General features: G+C 43.8%; 1 protein-coding gene across 3 annotated transcripts in view; it reads right to left on the reverse strand.

Moving 5' to 3' along the window:
• Nucleotides 1-1103: 1103 nt before the first annotated feature.
• The window catches only part of PRKCSH (PRKCSH beta subunit of glucosidase II), a 259864-nt gene continuing 238342 nt past the window's right edge, over nt 1104-22625 (reverse strand). For all 3 annotated transcript variants that reach the window (XM_085885531.1, XM_085885532.1, XM_085885529.1), the window contains 3 exons: nt 16176-16275; nt 3406-3590; nt 1104-1393 (listed from right to left, as the gene is read on the reverse strand). In XM_085885531.1, the coding sequence (XP_085741657.1) occupies nt 3432-3590; nt 16176-16275 (259 nt within the window). In that variant the 3' untranslated portion in view covers nt 1104-1393; nt 3406-3431. The remainder of the gene's footprint in view (nt 1394-3405; nt 3591-16175; nt 16276-22625) is intronic.

The following is a 22625-nucleotide window of genomic DNA, read 5'->3' on the forward strand; positions in this document are numbered from 1 at the left end:
TGCCCTTCAATCCTGGAAAATCTGCATCACCCAATCGCTCTGGCATGATCATCAAACAAACCCATCTTTGTTTTCTTTGTCATCCACTGGAAGAAGTTCAGTCACTTGACCTTCTGGACCTCACCATCAGCCAAGACCATGCCTGATCCAACTATTTAGCAAAGCTGGCCTCAAAAGCCAGCTGCAGACTGGGTATCCTCTGCCGATCCATGTCTTTCCTTGGAAAATCAAATCTACTCATGGTCTACAAGGCCTTTTATCCATAACTCAATGGAGTACTGCTCTTCACTATGGGCTGGCATCCCAGCATTACATCTGTCCCTCCTTACTTCTTGGAATCTCTGGTGATTATGCCAAAGCACAAAGTGTGTTGCTCCCATATCACAAGTTTTCGACCATATATTCTCCAACATTTCTCCCTTTGCTCTCTCGTTCCTCTGACTATCCCCAGCATCTCCAGGATGTACACGTTCTTCCAGTAACCCCGTCCAAGTTAAAAACTTCCAACATGCAAGCTGAATACACACCTCAACTCTTTTATTCCTCACTTCTTCCATGTATTGAACCACCTTCCAGAGGCTTTTCTATCTCACTCTTCCCTCCAGGACCTCAAAAGTAAGCAGTGTATCACCATCTCTGGTCATCTCCAATTCTGACCAATGATCTTTATTACCTACATTAACCTTTCCGAACTCAACCATTTTACTTACTCATTTCAATTTGCTCTCCTTGTTTCTTGTTCATTCAGTCCCTTGATGTTTGTCCCACTGTCAGTCACACCTTGCTCTTATATGAGCCTGAATCCTGTGAAGAAAATAAAAGAAAAAGCATACACAGTACAGGGATGGGTGTGCTCTCTATCAATATTTTCAGTAATATGGTACAAATTGTACTATTGTGAATATCCATTTCAGCGAATAAACCTTCTCACTTTTTATCCACTCAAACACACTCTCAGACATCCTCTGTTGATATAAATCACGATGGTCAGTGACATGTTTGTCACCAAAACCAATTCCTCTTTTGAGAAAAACCTTCCATCACAACTCTTGTATCCATTAAATAACAAAAATTATTTTGCAATTTCATTGCACAGCATAATACACTTTATGGAACAGTGACTTTATTTTGCCAGTGCAACATTATACTCAAATGAATGGGGGCCACAAAATGGTGGAAAAACAGCATTTGAATTCAATTTATGAACAAATTAGAACAACCAAGACCAAACAAATTCCAGAAAAGCAAAAAAAATTCACAGCCTTCCTGACATTGAAAGCAGAAATATCAAAAGTTTTCAAATAAAGAAAAAAACAAAACGAGACATCTACGAAATAAGGTTTCCTCAAGAACAGCAGCGATCAGGTTCAGTTCAGGTCCAATTTTCAACTTCCTAGAGAGAGGGAGAGAGAGAGGGAGAGGGAGAGGGAGAGGGAGAGGGAGAGGGAGAGGGAGAGGGAGAGGGAGAGGGAGAGGGAGAGGGAGAGGGAGAGGGAGAGGGAGAGGGAGAGGGAGAGGGAGAGGGAGAGGGAGAGGGAGAGGGAGAGGGAGAGGGAGAGGGAGAGAGAGAGAGAGAGAGAGAGAGAGAGAGAGAGAGAGAGAGAGAGAGAGAGAGAGAGAGAAAAATAGTGATTCAAATAAGGCAGTTAATGCAAAAATAATCTAATTAAAAAGAACACCCCGAGAATTTTAGGAATCATCCATGTTTCAAAACTTACATCTGTGAGTAATTCTGACTTGTAAAAAAAAATAATTTTTTTTAAAGGGAATCAATATAACAACAACTTTGGGTAGTTTGTATGGACTTGCTGGGTCACGCCATTATCGGGTGCCATTTGGCTGATGTCATCTGTCCTATGTTGACTCTGCCTGTCATCCTTCCAAGGTCGGCAAAATGAGTGCCAGCTTGCTGGTATCCTGTGTTGGAGTGGCGACCTGTCCAGGATTGTGCCCAATAGCCAAGGAGACTGCTTATGCAGCACCAACGCTCTGCACAGAGTATGGTCCCAATGGATGGATCTGTCCTTTGAGTAGTAGAAGTCCTCCGGCCATATTTGTTTGCGATAACGATCAGTTACCCACTTGGTATCCATTGTGTTGAAGTGACATGGCGCAGTGCATTGCTTTTGGTTGTTATAATCACACGGATGATCGAATGAGGAGCAAAACAGAAAACATTACTTTCTGTTCTTTGCCAGTTAAACAGCCGGATCGGTGGAAGAAATGGTTTCAGAACCTGACATGAGCTCAAATTCCTCGTGGACTTGATACGAGATATCTTTGCTCAGAGCATTTTAAGACTGACTGATTTGAAAGAGTTGAAAATGAGTTGTTGGGACTTAAACCTCGAAATTTACTGAAGCCAGGTCCTGTGTCCACCATATTTCGTTTTTCCAAGCATCCGAGAGCACGATGATACAGTACACAAAGAGCTGAAAACCGACCGAGATGGGGCAATGGCAAGTTTTAACTACCACATATCCACATATATTTATATGGTGCAATGTCAACATTTACAATAAGAGAACAAGCATTTGATTCTGTGGGAATAGAAAGGGTTTTTTTGAAAAAAAATTCGGTCTTGAGGAAAAAAAAATTGCACATAACGGATGGTATGTATATCGGTACGTATCCTGTCCATAACCGAAGTTGGGAAGCAAATCATCCGGTATCGATCTCATGAAATATTTAATTTAGTTGTCATTAATGAAATTGAAGTCATTAAATAATGGGGCTTGAATGGAGTTCAGCATGGGGTTTTCCTGGAGTCTTTGCATCATGTAAAGCAAATAGAGCCGTTTCAAGAACATCCTTATTCAGACAAACAATCTGGAATGGTCTGTTCTCTGTCACACAACTTTCATCATCAGATTGGTTTCGTGGAATCGCTCCACCCCACTCGCCATTACAACACATCGCCCGCATGTACAACAGTCGGTGTTTTCAGTTCTTGCACCTACTGTACCTCCAAAGCTTTCATCGCTCGATGCGAGCTATCATCACTCGTCATGAACAACTTTACTTTCGGGTTGAAATTAATAAGGTAAGTTTGGTCTCCAAAAAGGGGAAATAACAGGATAAACTGTGCTCGTGAACTCGTTTCTCTGTCAGTGGTTTTAAGCATAGGACGGATGATATCATCAGATTGGGGGTGATGCTGATTTGTCAGAACTCGGTGATTTACAAGCAAAATTCTACGTACTTCGAATGAAATATTTACTTTATTAAGTGATACTTAAAAAAAGGAAAACAATTTCTGGGATATATTAGCATGTTACTACGATGCAGACACAAGATAATATGGTTGGAGTGTTCCATTAACAATTATTTGTACATGACAGACATCTCCCAACTAATCATCAATTTGTTGTTGCTGCCTTCAATGAAAACATTCAATGGATGTACCTTCAATGGAAACAGACACAATTCACTCATAACTCAGAATGTGCCTGCTGCCACTCATCTCCGTGCTGTTTTTGAAGCCGAGACTCTTGGCAGAGTGCTGGAGTTTGCATCTCCATGGCATATTCGCATCGCGATGGTTCCACAGTGGATGTGACGACAGTTTCACGACCACAAGTCAGTTTCACCTGCAAGGTGACAGTAAAAGTCAGAAAAGTTTGCAGGAATAGATTTGTGCAACAAAGGCAGGAGTGGTGGTTAAGGATAAGGAAGATAAATAAATAAAAACAAAATTAACGAGAACAGCACTCGGTAGAGCGCATACCTCCGCCAGGCTGAACAGTTTACATTTTGTATCCCACCGATGGGCTGGATCTGGATCCGGACCTTAACCAAAATCTTGTTCTTGTCACTTACCCAAATCATCCACCAACTTTTCTCATAACTCATCCACAACTCTGAGATATAGTGCTACACAGTGTTTATGGCCCCATCTCTCAATGGTTAATAAACACTGAAAACGAGATTGTATTCATTAAATGCTTACCCCATGTAGTCTTGTGAATGACTTGGTGCAATTTTTTGAGGCGGGAAATTTGTCCTTGCATCGATCTACACTTCTGAGATAAATGTGTACAAATTATACTTTGAAAAGTCTGCTATAGAGTGCATTCGTAAACCTTTACAAAGTCGCTTTTTTTTTTCTTGTTCTCGAGTATTTTCATAACTACCGAGGCTGATAAAGATGCCAGAATAGATGGCTAAAGTGGAAATCATGAGATCGTTACAATGCCAAATTGTACGTCTTTCGTCCTTCTTCTTCTTCTCTTTTTACACCGCCGAGCACAATAAAGGCTGAAGTGATTACAATGATTCTGCTTTCTAACATGAGGAAGTGACCGTCTCCGGGCATTAGGCTTTGTTTAATTCACTATGTAAGTTCTGAGGGGGGTGGCATCATCCATGTAATATGCACTCTTATCAAATGGTCATGTAACATGTGGTAAAGTTTAAATTTCCTCCATTGAACGGTTTTCGATGTACGCTCAATATGTGTACTGTATATCAAATGGTCATGTAACATATGGTAAAGTTGAAATTTCCTCTGTTGAACAGTTTTCGATGTACGCTCAATATGTGCTATATCAAATGGTCACGTAGCAGATGGTAAAGTTTATATTTCCTCTGTTGAATGGTTTTCGATGTACGTTCAATATGTGTACTATATATCAAATGGTCACGTAACATGTGGTAAAGTTTAAATTTCCTCCATTGAACGGTTTTCGATGTACGCTCAATATGTGTACTGTATATCAAATGGTCATGTAACATATGGTAAAGTTTAAATTTCCTCTGTTGAACGGTTTTCGATGAATGCACAATATGTGTACTGTATATCAAATGGTCATGTAACATGTGGTAAAGTTTATATTTCCTCCGTTGAACAGTTTTTGAACGCTCTTAACGAAATACAGACACGTACAGACATACGTGACCGATTGCTTAACCCCGCTTTTCACTTCACGCTCGTGGGGTAAAAATAATAATTCGCGCCGAGGCAAAAATGCTACAGTTAGAACTATAGTGTATAAGAGTAGTACTCTCATATACTGAAGCTGGTAACAGGTCCTACTACAGTAGGCTGCAGAGAATTACTACAGGAAAGGAATGCTATTTCTTTCCTGGGCGTATCCAGATCCGGATTCGGGTCTTCACCAAAATCGAAAATTTTCTTCCTTGTAAAACACCCAACTTGTCCACCAAGTTTTGTCCAAATCTGTCCACAACCTTTTAAGATACCATGCTAACAGACAGAGATACAGACAAACAGGGCTGAAAACACGACCTCTGCCAACATTCGGTGGCAGAGGTAATAAATTACGACACAATAAACATGACATCAAGTGATTCAGAACCTATTTGATAAAAATGGTATGGGACAAAATGCCTTTTTCAAAAATAAAAATAAATGAACGAATAGATTAGGAACTATGAACTATTTGAAACGACAATGTCGGTAACCACGTTCTGACAAACTACGAAAGATGGCAGATACAAAATAAAAATCAAGATAAATTTCTCAGTATAAAGGCATGGTCGCCACACCAAAAAGCAAAAAAGGAGCATTTAAATTTCGCCCACAGGCTAACAAGAGTCTTGATTAGAAATGGACATTCACGCTGTTAAACTATACTGAGGAGCACCCATGAACAGATGTGGCTATGAAGATGAAAAGGAATAAAGCAGGCAATGCATCGCCGCTCGTCCAACACACCCAATGCATGCATGGTAAAGCCTAGAGGAAGAGAGAGAGAGAGAGAGAGAGAGAGAGAGAGAGAGAGAGAGAAGAGGAGAGGAGAGGAGAGACACACACACAGAGAGAGAGAGAGAGTGAGAGAGACATTGAGAGTGAGAGAGTGAGAGAGACATTGAGAGTGAGACAGTGAGAGAGAGACATTGAGAGTGAGACATTGAGAGTGAGACAGTGAGAGAGAGAGAGAGAGAGAGAGAGAGAGAGAGAGAGAGAGAGAGAGAGAGAGAGAGAGAGAGAGAGAGAGAGAGAGAGAGAGAGAGAGAGAGAGAGAGAGAGAGAGAGAGAGAGAGAGAGAGAGAGAGAGAGAGAGAGAGAGAGAGAGAGAGAGAGAGAGAGAGAGAGAGAGAGAGAGAGAGAGAGAGAGAGAGAGAGAGAGAGAGAGAGAGAGAGAGAGAGAGAGAGAGAGAGAGAGAGAGAGAGAGAGAGAGAGAGAGAGAGAGAGAGAGAGAGAGAGAGAGAGAGAGAGAGAGAGAGAGAGAGAGAGAGAGAGAGAGAGAGAGAGAGAGAGAGAGAGAGAGAGAGAGAGAGAGAGAGAGAGAGACAGAGAGAGAGACAGAGAGAGAGAGAGAGAGAGAGAGCGAGAGAGAGAGAGCACGAGAGAGAGAGCGCGAGAGAGAGAGAGAGAGAGAGAGAGAGAGAGAGAGAGAGAGAGAGAGAGAGGGAGAGAGGGAGAGAGAGAGAGGGCGAGGGAGAGAGAGAGGGAGAGAGCGAGAGAGAGAGCGCGAGAGCGAGAGAGAGCGAGAGAGAGAGAGAGAGAGAGAGAGCGAGAGAGAGAGAGAGAGCGAGAGAGAGAGCGAGAGAGAGAGAGGGAGAGAGAGAGAGAGAGAGAGAGAGCGACAGAGAGAGAGCGACAGAGAGAGAGAGAGAGAGAGCGACAGAGAGAGAGAGAGAGAGAGAGAGAGAGAGAGAGAGAGAGAGAGAGAGAGAGAGAGAGAGAGAGAGAGAGAGAGAGAGAGAGAGAGAGAGAGAGAGAGAGAGAGAGAGAGAGAGAGAGAGAGAGCGCGAGAGAGCGCGAGAGAGCGCGAGAGAGCGCGAGAGAGCGCGAGAGAGCGCGAGAGAGCGCGAGAGAGCGCGAGAGAGCGCGAGAGAGAGAGAGAGAGAGAGAGAGAGAGAGAGAGAGAGAGAGAGAGAGAGAGAGAGAGAGAGAGAGAGAGAGAGAGAGAGAGAGAGCGCACTCGCACCTCACAAAAAAGATGTGCAGCATTATGAGTGGCAGCAGAGAATAAAAGAGCAGTTTCTGAATTTGTTCCGAACAAACACAATTTGATAAAGAGGGCACAGTCCCCACAAGAAGAATGGCTGTCCTGTCAGGTGGCCAGCAACAGAGAGTGTCGTCTAAATAATTCAAGCGCTTGCTTGAAGTGAATGGAGAAACTCATACGAGAGAAAGAGCAGAAAAATCATCCAATTGGTGAGCGAAAATGACTAAATTCCAAGTCATAATGCAAGTACAAGAAGGTGTGTTGGGGGTTTTACCAAGGTTGAAACATATGGTGATTCTCTTCATTCCGAGAATGGGGTCATGTTCAAATGATCATTTGTGGAAGTTGGAGTCACTACATACAAGTGTAAACAAAATATTACCACCTTTACTTCACAATTCACCATAGATTTCAAAACAGCAAAATAATGAATTGGAAGAAAAACACATCATAACTGAACCATGATATCTTTTGTACTTACACTTTCGAAACATGTTTACATACCAGACTCACTTGAAATCTGATGTCTCTCACCTGTCTCTGATCCTCCAAGGTGAGAAGAGGCATCTATCCTTCTCCATTCCAGAGAAATAACAGGAGCCACAATTGAGAGCTCAATGGAAGGCAGAGTGTCTAAACCGACGCTGCATTGGAAAAATTCAGCTTTCGGGTTTGATGTCATACTCCAAAGAATTAACATCGCTGCCAACTAATAAGCATTTTATACGCTCGTTGCCTTCTCATTGGAGAGAAAACAGAAATGGGAATTGCAAGTCATATGAATAGCCTTGTAACTAACTCGAGCAATTACAGATGTTCCTGCCTTCTACACACCATTCCAAAGTAATAAACATCCAACTTGTTGTGGCTATAGAATGGACTGCATGGTCAACAAGATGGCATGGACAACTGCAGAAATCCCCATGCATGATTGAACCTTGATTGAACACCCCTGATATTAATGCAGCCTGGGAATTGTTCCACAGAAACCTGCTCTCTCTTCTGCACAGATTCATTCCATCTCGTCTTCGGTTATCCCATCTCCTATATTCCGTCCAAGGTATACAGAATGCTCAAAGTGAGGCAGTTTCCTTGAAACCGACCGAAGATTACTTCAGATCACTCCACAAAGCTGGAAACAAGTGTGAAGTGTGTGTCCACTCTTAATGTGGCCTGCCAAGCCTGGAATTCCTGATTTTCATCAAAGATCTAAGTGTCTGGAAAATCCTCTTGCTCTCTTTGCTGATAAGTCAACACTCTGCCATAACATCTCTCATTATTCAGTAAGGCAGGCAGCAGCCTTTTCCCTCTCTGCAGACCTTGATATCATCAACTTCCTTCGCAATCCTCTTGAAATAGTTCAGTCACTGAAACTTTTGGGCCTCACAGTCATGATATTTATTGGGCAAACCACATATCGAAGTTGGCCTGCAAAGCCAGTCACCAACATCCTCCATTATGGAAAGTCATTCCTTGGCGTATCTAAACTTTTATCGACCAACAAGGCCTTCATCCACAGTGAGATGGAATGCTGCTCACCCCTCTGGGCCAGGCCCCTCACTTCACACCTTTCTCAGCTTGATGCAGTGGAAACCAAGGCCCTTAAAATAATTGGAATCTCCCACGATTAAGCTGAGTCTCTGGGCCTATCACTTTCCCATCACAGACAGGTCAGTGGTCTCTCTGCCTTCGACCACCTACCTGCCTTCTACCACCAGCTGTGGGCGGGTGACTGCCACCGTAAAAACTATCTGGTCTCACCGCTGCCTTGCGGACTAGGCTTTTGAGCCAAAGGCTAAGGGTGGGGTCCCTGACAGAAACCTCCGGAGCAGCACCTACCCGATAAGACACGCAGCACAACCCACCGGTGTGTGGATATATCATGCTGCCTGTCTAAACGGTGCTCCAGCGATGGGTGAAATAGCAACCAAGACCCGCAACGGCAGATCAGGCGGATGAGGACTGTGATGTCCCTCAACAGCTGTGATGGCGGACGTGGGCTGCAGCTCTTCACATTAACCAATCGTCTCGACCGTGTCCTGCCAATGGTACTTGGTGTGTGGAGCCGAGAGAGTGCTGTTGGTTAAGTGCACACCCGTCCAGCACTTCAGTATTCTCACATGTAGGAGTCAGGTGAGGTAAAAGTGTATGTATGTATGTATGTATGTATGTATGTATGTATGTATGTATGTATGTATGTATGTGTGGAAAAGTCCTGCGGCGATGGGCGAGCTGTGACGGTGACAGATGCAGGTTGGCATTGGAAGTCATGAGCAGCAAACCTGCACGCAGGTGGCATGGGACTTTGGTCGCTCTTATAAACAATTCAGCAGCATCCTGGGTGTTGGAGCAGTCCTTTTTAGGTTCCGCATTGCTACCCCCATTCAGGGTAACGGGCTAGAAAAGGTGCCTGAAACATCGCCCACCCACCTTGTCCAGTCAGACTACTGCATCTGACAGGAAAGCCCTTTATGCAGTCAATCCAAGCCGAAAATAATCTATACTCAGCCACTAACGATTGGCTGTTGGAACATAACAATGCTACTTGGCAGACAAGCGACCTCTCAACATGAGTGGACAACTGTGCTAATAACTAGAGTGCTTGGAAACTACAATATTGGCATCACAGCAGTAAGTGAAACATGCCTCAGTGACAAAGGCCAGCTGACAGAGATGAGGTCAGGGTACACTAGATTCTGGAAGGGATGAGATGGACGAGATACACGATATCTCGTGAACGAACAGAAGGTGATGGCTTTGCCATCAAGACCAGTTTGGTAAGACAGCTCAACACTTTGCCAAAGGGAGTCTCCGATAGGATCATGACTCTTCACATCCCCATAAAAGTAGGAAATGTTACCCTCATCGGTGTGTATGCTCCGACAATGACACAAATGGATGAGGTGAAGGATAATTTATATGCTGAACTAAACAACATTATCGTAGAAGTACCAAGAATAGACAAGCTAGTCATATTGGGAGGCTTTAATGCCAGGGTTGGCCAAGACCCCAACATATCCATCCATCCATCCATCCATTGGGACCATACTCTGTGCAGAGCGTTGGTGCTGCTTAAGCAGTCTCCTTGGCTATTGGGTACAATCCTGGACAGGTCGCCACTCCGACACAGGTACTGGCCTTGCACCATTACCAACATATGGCCAGGCATTATTGGCAAAAACAGTACAGGAGGCCAGAATAGTATTGGATTATGCCTGCTATTACTTTGTGCAACCAACCAGCTCATCATTACAAATACAGTCTTTCAACAATCGACTCAGTTTAAAACCACCTGACAGCATCCAAGTTCTGGACACTGGCATTATGATTGAAAATATCATCACTCGCCAAAGAGATCTCAGTGATATCACCATAACACGTGGAATGTGAGGGGCCAAGGAATGCAAGAAATGGTCAGTCTTCAAGGAAGATGCCTACACTGCCATCGATGTAACTGCAGGCACTTCTATCTCCAAAAACCAAGACTGGTTTGATGACAGCAATCAATAAATCATCCAAATGTTGAAGGAGAAAGACAAAGCATTTCACGAACACCTCAGTGATTTGTCCTCACTTGCAAAGAAACAAAGATTTAACAATATTCGCAAGCAGCTCCAACCAAAACTCCGTATTGTTAAGGACCAGTGGTGGACTAGAAAAGCAGAATAACTATAAGGATATGCAGACTACAGAGACCAAAAATTTATATGATGCCCTCCGCCGAATTTATGGATTCCACAGCACTGGCATTGCACCATAACGATCAAGCGACTGCACAGCTTTACTGACTGATAAAATAAGCATACTTAACCGGTGGCAGGAGCATTTTAAAGAATTGCTCAACAGACCTTCAAAAGTTGATGATCAGGTTATCACCGATATAGAACAACACCCAAAAGACGAGTCACTTGAAAACCCACCAAGCATAGATGTGGTGAAAAGGGCCATCAACCAATGCACCAGGGGGAAGGCACCAGGTGCAGATGGCCTGCCGGCTGAAGTTTGCAAGATTTGTAAGTCTTTCCACCAGGAACTCACTAATGCATTGTTGCATGTTCACCAGTCAATATGGTCAGTCTGAGGACTAAGTGCCACAGGATTTCACAGATAAGATGCAACTGTAGTTCCTATATACAAGAGAAAAGGAGACAAATCCCAGTGTGGAAACTATCGTGGCATTTCCCTTTTATCCACACAGCTGGCAAGATGCTTGCTCGGGTCTTGCTTAATCGACTCACTCAAGAGATTGCCTGTGGAGTGGTGTCTGAACACAGTGCAGGTTCTGTGGCGGTCGTGGAACAATAGATATGATCTTTGTCGCCAGACAAGCCCAAGAGAAATTTTGGGAGCAGCACAGAAACCTGTATGCCATGTTTTTCAACCTTAACAAAAGCATTTGATACAGTGAACAGGGAAGCACTCTGGAGGACTCTTGGGAAGTGCGGCTGTCCACTGCACTTCGTGAGAATTATCCGCAGCTTTCATGATGATATGAAAGCCACTGTGCATAATAATGGAGACACATCCAGACCATTCACAGTGGGAAATGTAAATCAAGGCTGTGTGCTTGCACCCACACTGTTCAGCATCTTCTTTGCAGCTGTTTTAGCCGACGCCACAAAGGAACTTGCAGATGGAATCCACATTCAGTATAGAAACAGTGGCCATCTGTTTAATCTGCGAAGGCACAATGCACCTACCAAAGTCAGCTCATAGATACTTCTGGAAATCCTGTGCGCAGATGACCGTGCCTTTTTGGCACATTCAGCCAAGAGCCTGCAAAACATCTGTGCCAAATTTGCTGCTGCTACTACTAAATTTGGACTGACTATCAACTTTAGCAAAACTGAAGTCATGATGCAAGCAGCACCTGAGCAAATGCCACCAATTTCAAGAAAAAATAATTGAGGGTACATAACTCAAGCAAGTCAGTCAGTTCACCTTCCTTGGTAGTGTTCTCCAAGACGACATCAACCTGGATTCAGACATAGCCAACCGTATTTACAAAGCCTCGGAAGCCTTTGGTCTGTTGCGTATCAGAGTGTGGAGATTTAGAGGCATCCATTTTCACACTAACATCCAAGTGTACCGGGCAGTTGCCCTCACCACACTGCTCTAGGGGTCGGAGACCTGTACAACATACCAACGCCACATCAAGCAGTTAGAGGCTTTCCATCAACGGTGTCTGTGCTCAATCATGGCAGCAGCATGTATGCATATATGAAGTGCTGGAGCGAACCAGGTTGTCTAACATAGAGGCAATGCCGATGAGTGCACAGCTACACTACAATGGAGATGTTCTTCGCATGCCAGACATTCGTCTGGCAAAGCTAATGTTTTATGGACAGATCAAAGACAGCAAACAAAGGACATCAAGGTGTTCCAACGCATAGATTCAAAGATGGGATTAAAGAACATCTGAAAGCGACAAACATTGACCATATGTCTTGGGAGGATATTGCCCGTGACAGAGCAAAATGGAGAGTAGCAGTACAGAGTGGTGTGAGAACAGCTGAAACAAATTGTGTAAATAACATGAAGGACAAACGTGTTTGAAGGAAGGAGCCAGTGCAAATAGTAACAAATGAAACAGATGCCACATGGATCTGCCGGGTGTGCTCGAGTGTGTGTATATCAGGATCGGGCTTCTCTCGCATGAAAGTGTGCACAGAGGCCAAGACCTCACTAAACATTTTGACAGTCACCGTCGACACCGACAGACAACCATTGTGTGTGTGTGTGTGTGTGTGTGTGTGTGTGTGTGTGTGTGTGTGTGTGTGTGTGTGTGTGCACGCGCGCGCGCGCGCGCGCACGCGCGTATGTGTGGTCATAAAGCATAACGTAACATTCTGTTTGCTAACTCCCCCCTCTCACCTTTCTTTTGCTTTTTCTCTCCCTCCCCCCATTCTCTTTCTCTGTCCCCATCTCACTGCCCCCTCCTAATAAAGTGCAGCACTCTCCTCCCACAACTCTTTTTCTATATCTGTCTCTGTCTCTGTGTCTGTGTGTCTCTCTCCCTCTCTCTCTCCCACCCACCCTCCCCTCTCCTAGCACATCTCCCTCCCGGAGTGTATTGCGACGTGTGGTGAGGCGTCCAGATAAATAGCACAACCAAACAAAAAGACAAGACACAAAGTATACCAACATGACAACCACAAAGGTTTACCTATAAATGGAGTTTTTTAAAGTAGAATTCAAGTGGAAAATTAGCAAAATTCAATCAAAAAAATACACAAGTCACAGAGGTCACAAAATGTCGCAAGAACCAACATGGCCGAGTTCCAAACACGAGGTTCGATTTGACGTTGGACGATTTTTATATGAATCTGTATCTATACTGTATTAATATAATGAAAGCAGATCACACAAAAATGTGAAACAATGCGATCTCAAGTTTAAAATTTTTTTTTTAAAAATTCACAACATTTTCAGCGGGCAGACTGGATGACACCGAGACACTGCAGAACATGGCAGGGTCACAAAGCAGGTGGGTGGGGCCTGAACTTTGTACTTTGATCCACCAAGCAGTTATTACAAAAGCGAATGGGATGTATTTTTGGTTGTGCTTCGCAGAGTGATAGTACGTGTCACCTACGAGTACTTTCCCCGTGAATTAACACTGCACATACAGGTGACTGCACTGCATATGCAATACCTCTTCGTCACTTCACCTTATCCCATCACTCCCTCGGCAATGCCGCGACGTACAAGACATGTGTGAACACCATGGGGCTGCACTGCAAGTCTCTCTCAAAATACTACCCGTCACTGTCAAATATGAGGAGAGGGTGGGGGAGCAAGGAGGATGAGGGAGTGAGGATGGGGAAGGATGGAAGTGAGGAGGAGAAGGGGGTGTTCTCAACCTGCATTTGGTAGGAGGACTTGAGGTGGAAAGCAGGAGGAGGGTGGGGGAGGGGTTCTCAACTTTAGCTTGGTAGGGTGACTAGTTTACACCCTCATACCTCATGGAGGCTAAGGAGGCTTAAGCAAGAATAGGACCTGAGAGATGGTGGCAGGAGTGGGTGGGGGGGTGGGGGGGTTAACCTACTATAGTTTCATCGGCAGGTTGATTCATCAATGTGTTTGCCGTCCCTCGGGAGAACGTTAAACTCGAGGTCCTTGGTACAGGATTGAACAAAATGGGATACGTTCAAATAGCACGTTTCAATATGGTCACACAGCCTGAGTTCAAACAGCATGTATCATTTTAAAAGGGATTATAACATGAGCTTCCATTGAGGGATGAGACTCGTACTGCAGCTGGCACCCTGTTTACCTGTAAACTCTGTGAGGCCGTAATTACTCTCACTATTAAGGCTACTTGTCTTATCTTACATTTTAAACTTTTGTCAGATTTAACTAAGACAATGGAACACACGTTTATATTTCTTGGGCATATGGAGGAGTGAGCGGTCTGGCTGAAAGTAAATAAGCTTAGTTATAGCGAACGCAGTGAGCTTCATACTTAACGCGTGCACATGAGAGAATAGGAAACAACAACAACAACAACAACAACAACAACACAATACCCTGGCAATTTGGAATCCATGTCGTTGGCTATGACCCTTTTGCTTCCGTTTTTTTTTTTGCTTCCGGTTTTGGTCATCGGGAATGATGCATGCCGGGAGCTAAAGGCATCGTCGGAGACATGAAAGACCCAAATATTAGACATGGTGTATATTTCGTCCACTGATTTTAATAAAGATATCTCCCGCATCATCAAAAAATAATTTTTAATCGTTATTTACGTTATTTGATCGCTGATCCCGAATCCAGGCCGAAGTAACCGGAAATTGTGTATACAGTTGTGAACAAGTTATAGGTAAAGTCAGAAGCGAATGTAAGAAGAATTCTACGTTCGCTTCGAGTATTAATTTTTTTAGATGAGATCCTGTTCTAGGCGGTGTAGTTGTCGTTGTGAAGGTAATGTTGAGGTAATATTAATTTTTTTAGATGAGATCCTGTTCTTGGCGGTAGAGTTGTTGTGAAGGTAATGTTGAGGTAATATTTATTTTTTTAGATGAGATCCTGTTCTCGGCGGTGTAGTTGTCGTTGTGAAGGTAATGTTGAGGAATTTTTTTTTTCAGATGAGATCCTGTTCTCAGCAGTGTATAAAGTCAGAAGCGAATGTAAGAAGAATTTTACGTTCGCTTCTAGGCTTTGCCTATCCATATTAACAATCGTTAATGTCTTTAAAATTTCAGATTTCACTCCACATTGACACTTATTTAGTCCATGACACTTAGTCCAATCCTCAAATCCAAAGACAGATTTCGATTATACACTATACACGACACTACAAATATACACGACACTACAAATATAGTCCGTGAGATTTAATCATGGAAAATCACATCTTATAATGCATAAAATCACTCCATGCTCATAATTTGAAAACTATACCACCCACAAAAGTGATGTATGCAGTGATTCGTAGGTATGAGGATCTGGCATTCGATGATATGAGTGAGGAAAGTGAAAAATAAGTTTTGAGCACTTTATCCGACAGAAATCATTGTGGCCTGTTACAAGTCAAGGCATTTTTGAGCAGGCCCAAATAAAATGGCAGCTTAAGACCCCTGCAAGGTGACAGCAAGCTGACCAAGATGGTGTGTTGCCATCTTGGTAAGGCTTTTTGTGTTGTTATTTTTTTTAATGATGAGCACCCCATTAATTAATTATTTATCATAAAAAGGGGTGTTTAAATTCACCCAAATACCCAGTTTCCATCCATGTACTCCCTTGGAGTTCCCTGAGTATGCGTGAAAAGTTTCGGGCCACTTGGTTTCATGGTTGTGGAATTATGGAGGACACACACGCACACACACAAACACACACACACACACACACACACACACACACAAACACACACACTTATTATTATAGATTACAATGAAAAACGAAAAGAAAAAAAAAAAAACATTGCTTTCATCCAGTTCACAACTAACTCAAAATGATGAGACAGGAATTAGATAAACATGCACACTGCTGCACTAAAAATTATACAGTGATGCAAATGGTGTTCCAAGACATCACAAAGGCACCCACACCCTGAATGCACAAAATCTATGGTTGCTCATTCATCATTTTCACTTCTCACCATGCTATGGCAAGTCTTCATTGCCTCCCTTTTACGATTACCCAATTGCCCCCTTTCTCCTAATAGCACTTAAGCCTTGCTACAGAGGTGTGCAATGCTGCATATCTGTGTATTGCAGCTAGAGTGCGTCCCACGTGCTGTCTGATGCGTGACATACGAGCGTCGAGCGGCTTGGGCCTTGCCAGCATGCTGTGCCATGATCGTACTTCATCTGGCTGTAATTGTTGCTCCCAAGGTCAACCCACATCCCCCAGGATCTGAGCAAACGCAAAGAGGAACGAGCATTAAACAAAGCTACAGTCGTGAAATCAGGAGAATCAGTTCAGGCATGCAGAAGGAAAGGCAAACATGGACCAATTTCAGAGAGCTAGATTTTGTGATAAAGATACTGCAGATCAAAAAAAAAACAAGTCAAAAAAGCGTTGCAAAAATATAGAGCAGAAAACACAAACAACAGTAAATTGACAATGATTTTGATCTGGTGAATACCGATTTGACTAAGATTCAATTAACAAGTTCATGCTGCTGGTTGCATCATTAGTGACAGCGCGTGCACATGCTCACACACACACACACACACACACACACACACACACACACACACACACACACACACACACACAATATCCATTGTTCAATAAAAATATATATACACTACACAGCATAAGAAAGCACCTCAAAATGCAAAACCCATCCAAGTCCACTTTGTACTCAAACTAAACTTGATGAAGACAACAGGTAAAACAATTGTACATTTTTTTCTTTTGTATTCTCCAAATTCTCATAACAAAGGTTTGTTGAAGATTTGATGACAAAAGCTCAAAAAAAAAAAATACGGCCTGGACAGAGGCACTGAAGCTCAATTGTCAATAAGTAAACACAGAAGCGATAATAACAAAAAAAAACGGCTGTCTCGTGCTTAATGCTTAATGCTTAATGCGCTGCGGACAGGCTGATAAGGCCCATATGTACTTACTGTGACTCTGCCCTTTGACATTTTGACCCAATTATTAATTAGACCTCCATATTCTCATAATAAAAGTTTGTTGAAAAATTGATGACAAAAGCTCAAATGGTAAAAACATTATGGTCTGGACAGACGGACACAGACATTGATTACACTGAACAACAAAAATTTTTTACTGGAGATGTGTAAAGTGATTTAGACTAATTTGGGTACGCTGATTTCAAAAATCATAACCGTTTTGCTGTATCACGTCAGGATTTTCAGTAACAGAAATATTCCCATTGCATAGAAGTCAGGATTTCAATGAAATTTACAAAAATTCATTTATTCATTTATTTCATCATGAATGCTTCAAAATTATAGAAATTACAGAAAAACTCCACTAGAATGCAATTAAAAATGCTTTAGGCATTTGGCTTTGCGTTTGTGCTGCTCTGTGTCAGTTTCACGATGCAGGAACCAGCAGAAATCGCCCATCATGTTCGGGTTGTGCCGCCCTTGGTAACGCGTCTCCATGAGTGAAATCTCTTGGTGGAATCGCTCGCCGTGCTCGTCCGAGACTGCTCCCAAGTTGTCAGGGAAGAAGTTCAGGTGCTGGTGTAGGAAATGGATTTTCAGGGACATCCTGGAGCCAAGTTTCCTGAAGGACTCCAGCAGCTGCTGCACTATTTCTTCATAGTTGTCCGCGCGCTCGTTCCCCAAGAAGTTGTCCGTCACAGCTTTGAAGCTCCTCCACGCTGCCAGCTCTTTGGGGTTTAGAGTTGTCGGAAAAGTTTCGTCCTTCATAATCTGTCGGATTTGCGGTCCAACAAAGACACCAGCCTTGATCTTGGCCTCCGACAAGGTGTTGCCAAACTTTTCCTTGAGGTATAAAAACCCACGCCCATTCAGATCCATTGCCCGTACAAAACTTTTCATCAAGCCGAGCTTTATGTGGAGTGGTGGAAGGAAAACCTTGGCTGGGTCGACAAGGGCGACATGCTTCACGTTGTGTCGACCAGGTACATGCTCTTTTCGCTCTTCCCAATCTTTCTTCGTCCAGTGATTCTTGTCGTCTCTGCTATCCCAGAGACAAAGGAAGCACATGTATTTCGTGTAGCCTGACTGCAGCCCTAACAACAGCGCCACCACTTTCAAGTCTCCGCAGATGTGCCAGTTGAAGTCATTGTACTTGATGGAATCAAGCAGCTGCCGCATAGTCTCATAGGTCTCTGTCATGCCGAACGCGTGAGCCAGTGGGACTGATGGTTTCTCGTTGCCATTGTGGAGCAAAACAGCCTTCAAGCTGTTCTTCCCCGAGTCGATGAAGAGGCGCCAGTCTGCAGGATCGTGATCACACCCAAGTTCTTTCAACAGACCGTTGATGTCACTGCAGAATGTCATCGTGTCTTCCATCTCAAAGAACTCAGCCATGTCTCTGTGACGTGCTCTGAACAAGGATATCTTGGTGTTAGGTTCAAGTAGATTCCACTGCTGCAGCCTTGATCCAAGCAGCTCTGCCTTCGCCTTTGACAGCGAGAGATCTCTTACAAGATCATTTAAGTCTCCCTGGTTCAGAAGGTGTGATTCTTGAGTGTCGGGTTCAAAAGGTTCATCATCACCATCCTCTTCACCACTGCTTACAGCTATGTTCTGATCAGCTGGAGGTGTTGGAACGGGGTTCTCGTCATCATGAGGCACAGGTTTACGAGCAGAGACGCAGTCAGCGTACTTGATGTGACCTTTATTCTTCTTGTTGAAGCCGGCGATGCTTGTGCAGCAGAAATAACAATCATCATGATGATTCTGCGGCTCACGCCATATCATGGGCACCGCAAATGGCATGCTCGCGCGCTTGCCCACCAACCACTGAGTCAAGGTTGTGTGACAGCTTGTGCAGCAGATGTGTGGTGCCCAGCTCTGTTCTTGGTCCCCCACCTTACACCCGAAGTAGTGAAAGTAGGCGGCCTTCATTTTCACTGCTGTAGATATACTTCGCTGTTGATCTTTTTTGGTATACCGACCAGACATAACAGAAGTTGTCAGGATGATTGGTACAGGAACGCCTACTCATCTTTATCTGAAAGAAAGAAATATAACACAAGTTTACAACAATTGTACGAAATAGACATGTTAAAGACATATGTAAATTTCATTGAAATCCTGACTTCTCGGCAATGGGAATATTTCTGTTCCTGAAAATCCTGACATGATACAGCAAAACGGTTATGATTTTTGAAATCAGCATACCCAAATTAGTCTTAATCACTTTACACATCTCCAGTAAAAAAAAATTTTTGAAATTTGTTGTTCAGTGTTATTATCATTATGCACAATTATCACGATGATTACGTACCATTATCAGATTGTACAATTATCATTGTCAATATGTAAAATTATCACGATATACGATTATAATATTCTCATGATAAAGGTTGGTTGAAAATTTGATGACGAAAACTCAAAATGAGTAAAAAAAATAAAAAGAAAAAGAAAAAGAGTGATGACCTGGACGGACAGACAAACAGACAAGCCGGTAGGCGGACATGGGTAGTCGACTATCCAATAGAACCTGACGTGATGGGGCCGTTCGATGGGGAATGACCTGAGGATTAAGCACAAGAAAATTCATGACTCTCGCTTCAAGGGTTAATGATGCAGATTGATTTTTCATTAAAATACCCCCACATTTAGAGGTTTTTTGGCCGTTGCTAGGCAACAGAGGGGTCCATAGCAACGGTTCTTTCTCACACATAACTAGGATATACCATGAACCTACCATACCAGTTTCATGTATATCTGACTCATAGTCTCTGAGATATAATGAACTTCGTTTTTTTATTGTTTTCGACCAGGGTTCATTCAAAGTCCATCTTCTCCGACAGTTTTCATAGGATCCGGCTGGAAATTTTTGACAATATGGCTGAATGTACTGCCCACAGTCGGCCGTGGCCCGATTTTTTATTTTCGAAAAAATTAATTTTGTATGATTTTTCAAAAATTTCAAAGTCCCGTTGCTCGGCAACCAAAGGGGCGTTAGCAACCAGTACCTACGCGGCACAACGAGGTCATAAACTGGTTCTACCACCCAAATTTCATCAAAATCGAACTGCAAGGGGGTCAAAAACCCCCGACAAACACACACAATGACAGACCGACACCACGACCAACAAATAAGGGTAGATCAAAAAAAAAATGTATCGAAAAAAAATTTTTTTTCGATAAAATTGTTTTTCGACTCGATCGACTACCCAACAATTGCAAAACTCCGCTAATTATTTACTGTGTAACACGCAGAGGGGTACACAGGTGTCATCAACCAGACACCGCCATCAACCAGACATCAACCAGACACCTTCCTTGGGTTAACCTGAGGTGGTCCCTTTGGGTGGGTGCTTGGAATGTCCCATCCCTAAGAGAGGATGATCACCTGTCTCTGTTATCATCTGAGATCCAGCATTTGGACATCGGTATTGCAGCACACTCTCTGAGGTTCGGAGACCGGATTGCGGCGAGATCATGGTGGGTGGTTACACCGCTTATTGGTATTGTCGCTCTGATAGTTACCATGCCAAAGGAGTTGCCATAGCTATGTCAAATAAGCTTACTCCCATGATAATCGAGGTAACACCGGTCAACGAGCGCATTACAAGACTGAAGATTTGCCACTCATTGGGTATTTCCTGAGGTGATCTGTATATGCGCCGACTGAGGCGAGTGATCTCATTGTGAAGGAGGCATTCTATGCAACGCTCGAGCCTGTTTTTTGATGAGTGCCCCAGGCAAGGTACTCTTCTAGTCTTGGGGGATTTCAATGCATCGACTGGCACTGGCCCATGGGTGTGCAACTGTGAACCAGAAGAGCATTTAGTTCCTTGACTTTGCAAGAAGTCATGGACTTCGGGTGGCTGGTTGATGGTTTCAGCACCTGCAGCCGCATCGCTCGACTGGGTATTCCAACGCTGGTGGGGTGGCAAAGGAGATTGACCATGTACTCTTTGATGGTCACTGGAGGATGATTCGGAACTGCAGGGTGCACAGAGTGCTCAATTCATCAATACCGACCAACTCTGAAGTTGCATCTTAAATCTGGGAGAATGGTACCATCACAGCCTAGGCTGTAAGTTAGCAAGCTCAAGGATGAGAGGGTAGCTGAGGAGTTTGCGAACAGTCTGAGTGGGGAGAGGGGGAGGGTCTGGGTGTTTTTGGGAATCCTGAAGAGTTGTGGAGTGCCTTCAAGACTACCTTCCTTGATATTGCCGGTGGATTGCTTGGAACCAACTGACAGGCAAAGTAGAACTTTGTCTCCCAAGGGACACTGGATACCATTGAACAGAGTTGCAGGGCCAGGCTTAATGGTAGAGCTGAGCTGTTCATGGAGTTTAGGCATAAAACTGTACGTGTGCTGAGGACGGACAAGGAGGCCTGTGTACGAGGAATCTGTCAAGGGGTACACCGGTACAGCATCACCTGTGGTGAAGTGATTCTAGGCCTGCTTACAGAGGAAGTCATGTGTTGTGTGTTCCTTGTTCCTTCAAGCCCGTGCCTTGCTGTACTGCAGTGAGAGCGAAGGGTGGTGGGCTCTTGACAGAGGTGTCCAAAGTGAAGGCCTGCTGGGCCGGTTACTTTAAGCAGCTGTACCAAGCTCACTCACTGGATGTTGAATTGGACATCAGAGATGTAACTATTCCTATTGCTGACCTTACAATCAACGATGAACAACATTAGTTTGTGGAAACACGAGCTGCAGTAAACCGGTTGATATGGGTAAACCTCCTGGGATCTGTGGCTTCCAGACTGAACTTCTCAAGGCTAGTGGAAATGCTGCACTCGTGTCATTGCATGCAGTTCTGTGCTCTGTTTGGAACACAGGGTTCATCCAAACTGACTGGAAGAGAGGCCATGCTGTTGCTCTCTGGAAAGGGAAGGGTGATTGCCAGAACTGTAACAGCTAACGAGGGATGAGGCTGCTCTCAGTGCCGAGCAAGCTCTTTGCTCGGATAATTATTGATGGAGTTTGCCACTGTCTGCTTGAGCACCAGGGCCCAGAGCAGTCGGGCTTTACACCAAAGTGGTAAACGATTGACCGTGTCCTTGCTCTTTGGGTCCTCCTCGAATGGAGACAAGAGTTTCGGAAGGGCAACTCACAGCTTATGTTTATCTCCACAAAGCATTCAATTCGGTGAATCAGGATACCCTTTGGAGGACTCTCTGTTTTCATGGTGTGCCACTAAAACTGATCAATGTGATTTATGAACTATACTCTGGTACTGAGAGTGCTGTGAGGTGTGGTGGTTCAACATCCAACTTATTTTCAGTTGTTACAACAGTTTGTCAGGGGTATGTGCTGGCCCCCATACTTTTCAACGCTTGTATGGACTGGATTCTGGGGAGAATGTCGGAGAGATCAAGCTGAGATGCATCGTTTGGGAATATCACGATCTCTGACCTTGATTTTGCAGATGATGCAGTCAACATTGCGGAGATGCTGGATATCCTTATGGGGACCCTAGAGGCACTGAATGAGGAGTTAGAGCCGCTGCGATTATGCGATTCCTGGGTCAAAACTAAGATCCACACGTTGAATTACATCTTAGATGCTGCTATCTTGTCTCGATCTGTTTGTGGTGAGGATGTTGAGGTCAGGGAAAGATTCAATTA

The sequence above is a fragment of the Eptatretus burgeri genome, chromosome 6 (genome assembly GCF_056783735.1).
Source record: "Eptatretus burgeri isolate ZD-2024b chromosome 6, Ebu_testis_v1, whole genome shotgun sequence".
NCBI lineage: Eukaryota > Metazoa > Chordata > Myxini > Myxiniformes > Myxinidae > Eptatretus > Eptatretus burgeri.